Raw genomic sequence first — 5,088 nt, 5'->3', positions numbered from 1 at the left:
TACAAAGTTCAGTTTTTTTTCAAGATACAAAGCAATAAGTTAACATTCTCAATATAAAACTAAACTTTGACATAGAGAACACAAAACACGGCTGATTTCAACTGATCACATTTTCCGAAGTTCACAAGTAAAATGTCAAGATTCCTCATTTCACAAAGCAACGGGTTCTTACAGCCACACACAACAGAACAGAAAAAGGCTAAGCTTGTGCAACGTTTACGGAACGAGAATAACAATAACAATCATATGTACAGCAATTCGATCCTGCGCGGGAGACTGCGCGGGGGTGACCGGAGTGAGGTCGGGGGCGTGCGCAGGGGAAGCTGAGGTTCTCACTTTCCAGCTCTTGGGGTTCAGTGCGCCGAGGCACACCTGCCTGCCTGTTTGCTGCCCAGTGAGACCCGTCTCTTCTCCTCCAATAGGGAAGAAACTGGGTTTTCTTTCGTGCCCAGGCAAAAACAAGGAAGTCTTTAGTTATATGGGATGTGTAAAAAAAAATCATTTGGCTCCAGCCTCTCCATACCCGCAAGGTACAAAAAAGATCCTGTATAAGTTAAAATTCGCGTCTTCCTTGTTTGCTTGCTCCTGCGTGTTTCAAGTAAACGGTGCGTCCAGCCCGCGCGCTGGACCGGCGCCGCGGAACAGCTAGTCTCCCGACGGGCCGGTGGAGTCCACGTCTCAATAAATAAAATCCCCTCCCCTCCAGTTCTCCCCAGTTTCCGAACAAGCTGCACAGGTGGTCAGGTGCGGCCTACAGGACCGGAGAAGACAGCACGTGGCCAAACCCCAGGCTTGGGGCGTTCGGGCAGGGCAGACAGCCTGCTTGCCGCTTGGACCTGGTGCGTGTGCATAGCCAACGGGACTAGGACGGCGGACGGAAGCGCAAGGGCCTAGACGTCGCCAGCACACAGACAGCGAACAACGAAGAGACAGGACAGAAAAGAGCGTTGGCTGCGCTTTTTTGTTTTCCTGATAGTCCCACAAAGCTGGGGAGTCGAGCGGCCCGTCTCGGGGGCTGTGCGGGCGCTCCGAGGCCACTCGGAGGCCATCACCAGGGAAGCCAAGGTCGGGATGGGAGTGGCCCCCCCGCCCTGGCAAAAAGCTCAGGCTCTGGGGAGGCGCATGGCCGGCCCACGGGGCTCCGAGCGGCGGCAACCGTGCTGCTTTCGCTGCTCCTTCTTTTCCCTCTGCTCCGGGCTCTGACGATAGGGATGTGGAGTGGCGACGGACTTGGAGGCGGGAGGGGCCCGGGCCGGAGGAAGACGGGAGGGAGACGGGCAGATGGGTGCGCTCACATGAGCTGGGGCTGCGGCATGGCTTCTTGGTGTGCCGAGGGGTACCACGACGTGTAGCTGGGGATGTAGGAGCCGGCGCTGCCGCCCGAGCCCTTCCCGGATGAGGAGTTAGGGTTCCAGCCGGGCGGCACGGGAGGGGAACCCGCAGACAGGGCCCGGCCGTTGGCCAGCGCGCTGCTTTCCAAAGCCGCCCCGCCCTGCTTCATCAGCTTCTTGAACTTGGAGCGTTTGTTCTGGAACCAGATCTTGACCTACGAGAATGGACAACATGACTTGGGCTGTGGCGCGGGCCAGGAGGAAGCCCCGGCCTAGAGTCGCTGAGGCCACCCTCCCCTCCACATAAACCAGAGGGTTCGAAGGAAGCCCGGGCCGCCCCTGGGAAAGCCAGGAGCGGGAACGCAGTGGCGTGGCGAGGGCCCTGCCTGTGGGGTACCTAGGCCTTGCCCGTGCCAGAGGCTCAGTCCCAACTTGGTTACCAAAGATAGAGCAAACAGCACCCTGCCCCAACAGCACTGAGCAACCAGTTCTGCTTATCAACACCAATAAAAGAACCGAAAACTAGGGGAAAGTGGAGGATATTTATTTGTAATTGTACCATCTTCTTTCTGTGCTGTGCCTTTTCGCGCTTAAGTGAGTTGGGTGGGGACTGCCCGAGGAGGCCGCGAGGTTTCGTTGAACTTTACTTTGGATAAAAAGCGATCTGGCCCTAGGGGTCTGTTGGCTTTCACCAGCTCTGCTCCAGATGTCCAGTGGGATGTTGGAATCCCCAGCCAGACACCAACCCATCCCCCATAGATGCGCCCCCAGAGATTTAGCAATCCGGAAACGGAAAAGTCTCCTTTCTCTTTTAGAGCCTGGGACCCTAGGTGAGGGGGGGGAAAAGTAGGGAATTTCTTCATCCTGCTCACCCTTCCCTTCGGAAGAGCGGGAGGAGGAGGAGGAGGGGTGATTGGCCACACATTGTAAAGGCAAATGGGGGGAATTAAGCCCCGCCACTATTGTTTCAGTTGTGGAGACACGTGTGACCTCAGGGACCCCAAACTAAACGCCTAGGGAAACCCTTCTTGCGCCCTAATCAGATTGTCTCTGGATGACATGAGGGGAGGGGGATGTGGCTGGCAGGCGTCAGACAGCAGAGGAGCCAGGGTAAGAGGAGTGAGAGCCAAGGTGCACTCCGGACAGACACACACACGCCCCGACATCCCAACCCTGAGGCCCAGCGCCCAAGAAGTGGAGCCCCAGCCGGGCGGGAAGCCGGCTGGGCCGGCTGGCTGGGGCCAGGTACCTGCGTCTGCGTGAGTCCCAAGGAGGCCGCGAGCTCCGCCCTTTCGGGCAGAGCTAGGTACTGAGTTTGCTGGAACCTCCGGTTCAAAGCCTGCAACTGCAAACTGGAATAAATCGTCCTTGGTTTACGGATCTTTTTCCCCTTGCCATTGAAGCGCACTTCGCCGCCTTCCACCACCGTGCTCTTCTCCGAGTCGGCCCCTGCGGGGGACAGCAGAGCAAGGGGCTCAAGGTTACGCAGAAGGAGTGCCTGGAAGACGTGGAGCCAAGAACAGGCAGGCAGCCTCCAGGGTTGGGGTCGGGGTGGCGGGTGGCCAGGGCTAGGGCCAGGAGGCCCCAGGCCAGGCCAGGTTGGCCGGAAAATGCTCCAGAAAACTTGGAGGCCAGAGAAGGGTCCCCAGAGACCGTCGGTCAGGTCTCGGCCATCCAGGCCCTCCCCCCCCAACCCCCCGCCACGGGAGTGCAGCTCCTGCCTTTGCAAGAGAAAGTTTGCTATTTTTCGCAGGCAGTAGTTGGAGGTTTAATTGCCCTTAATTGCATACATTGTTTATAGCTCTACGCAATAAATAATTACCGAGACGAATACGTGTACGTGTGGGTTTCTGTTTTCCAGCAGCGGGGCAGCGTGCGCACAGCGCAGCCAGTCGCCCAGAAGCCCCAGCTAGTGCCAGCAGACGGCTCGAGTTCACCCTTTGCGGGATTCGTGATGAACTGAGTGGATTTTTTTCCCCTTTAATCTCAGCTTTGACAAGGAGGCAGAGGTTGATATCCGAAACCTCCATCGCTCCCGCGCCCTCCCCACCCCTACCCCATCTCTTTCTCTCTCACTCTTTCCTCTCCCCTCCCCTTCTCTCCCGGGCAAGCGCACGTACCTGGATCCTCCAGGCGGCTCTGGGCGAGGCTGGCACTGCCCGGGTAGGACTGCACCGAACTGATGTAGGGGCTGGACGCGTGGCTGCTGACCGAGTTGACGTAAGGGTAGCCCAGCGGTCGGGAGAAGGACGAGGCCGAGCTGTAGGCACCGTCGGGCTGCGAGTGGCCCGCCGAGTGCAAACAGTGCATGGAGTAGTGCCCGTGGGACATGGGAGAAGGAGACATCTGCTGGTTGGGCGGCCCAAACTCCATAAAGACCGCCTTGCCCGACACGGGGCTGTTGAGACTTTCTGGCATGGTGGTCATGGTCATCTCTTCTCGCGGGGTCTGAGTGTGGGTCTCTCTGTCTCTCCTCTGCTTCCCTTTTGGGGGTTTCTCTGTGTTTCTCAGGACAGGAAGGAACCCAATTTAAGAGGAACAGGGGTTTTCACTTTCCATTCATAAGAAAATGGAGTTTGTCCCTTTGAAAAGTCCGAGCATGATGCCGCCGAGCTCCCCAAACTCGGTTCAAAGCTTTGACTCAGCCGAGGTCATAAATATTCATGAGCTGGCGGAGCTGATTGGTCCGCCGTCTTGCATAATCACCGAGGATTGGCCCGAGGAACTCCGGCTCCGCTGGACCAGAGCGGGAGAGGCGGCCCGGCCTCGGGAGAGCCGCGTCCACACTTCCCGGCCTGGGCTCCTCTGCAACAGAGCGGCGCCGCGCGGGGCGCACGAGGGGCTGGGGTGGGGGGCGTCCGCGCGCGCACGGCAGTCTGCTCGGCCTCCCGCCTCCCCTGCTCTTTTCTCCTCCCAACCCCCGCTCCACCGCCGCGGTCCTCCCCTCTTACGGTCCGCACACCCTCCGCCCACCCCAGAAGCTGCGGGACCCCGGAGCGCCGCTCAACGCCGCCACCCACCCAGTCCCGCGCTCCGCAGCCTTGGCCGTCACTGGGGGGCGAGCATTCACAGCCAGCCGCGCACTGGGGGGCGCCCGAGGCGGCCCGACACAGCAGCCCTCCCTGGCGGCCCGTTTCTAGCGCCGCGCCCGGCTGGTCACATTCCCTGGGGTCCGGGCCTGGGGGGCCTTCCGGACAGACTCACTCACTGGGCCGCTGCCGCCGCTCCCTGGGGCCCGCTCGCATTGCTCCAGGCCCAGCTGGCCACTCCGGCTCGAGGCTGCACTGGTCTGATTAAAGCAGTGCGCGCGGAGAGCCAGGAACCCGCGCCTCTCTTCCCAGGAAAGGCGGCCGCACCGCCCCCTCCCCCATCACACACCCTTCTTCCCTCCCCCACCTTCCTCCGCCTCCCTCTCCCCTCTGCACTCCCTCTGCGCAGGGCGCCCCGGGCTCACTCTCCCGGAGGGCGCCGGGCAGCGTGGAGCCCCGGGGGACCGCGCACAGCCTGTTTGCTCCGGCCGCGAGCGCCAAATGCTCATTTTGCGGCCTCCTGGGTGTCTGGCGATAGCACCCCAGGCTCAGGAGTCCAGGGGGGTGGGATGGACGCCGAAAACCCGCAGTCAAACCAGGCCTCTGGTAGGTTCCAACATATCCGTGTGCAGACACGTCTTTCACGGTCGCCCAGGGTCTTCCTCACCTCCAGGGGCCAGAGTTGGCGCCACCGGGTCTAGTGGCCCCGGAGCTAGTGGAGGCAGAGG

General features: G+C 60.6%; 1 protein-coding gene across 2 annotated transcripts; it reads right to left on the bottom strand.

The window, feature by feature from the left end:
- Positions 1 to 1,110: 1,110 nt before the first annotated feature.
- DLX1 (distal-less homeobox 1) lies at positions 1,111 to 4,307 on the bottom strand. 2 transcript variants are annotated; one of them, XM_040972093.1, is made up of 3 exons: positions 3,452 to 4,307; positions 2,581 to 2,780; positions 1,111 to 1,546 (listed from the first exon to the last, which is right to left on the bottom strand). In XM_040972093.1, the coding sequence occupies exons 1-3, from the start codon at positions 3,762 to 3,764 to the stop codon at positions 1,292 to 1,294; spliced, it is 768 nt and encodes a 255-aa protein (XP_040828027.1). In that variant the 5' UTR covers positions 3,765 to 4,307; the 3' UTR covers positions 1,111 to 1,291. The 2 variants fall into 2 exon arrangements, with proteins under 2 accessions (XP_040828027.1, XP_040828028.1); XM_040972094.1 differs by lacking the exon at positions 2,581 to 2,780 and having other exon boundaries at positions 3,452 to 3,958.
- Positions 4,308 to 5,088: the final 781 nt, after the last annotated feature.

The sequence above is a fragment of the Ochotona curzoniae genome, unplaced genomic scaffold (genome assembly GCF_017591425.1).
Source record: "Ochotona curzoniae isolate NIBS_2020 unplaced genomic scaffold, NIBS_Ocur_1.0 contig_2210, whole genome shotgun sequence".
Lineage (NCBI taxonomy): Eukaryota > Metazoa > Chordata > Mammalia > Lagomorpha > Ochotonidae > Ochotona > Ochotona curzoniae.
Note: the sequence above shows the minus strand (reverse complement) of the source record. Positions and strands in the feature narration are given on the sequence as shown.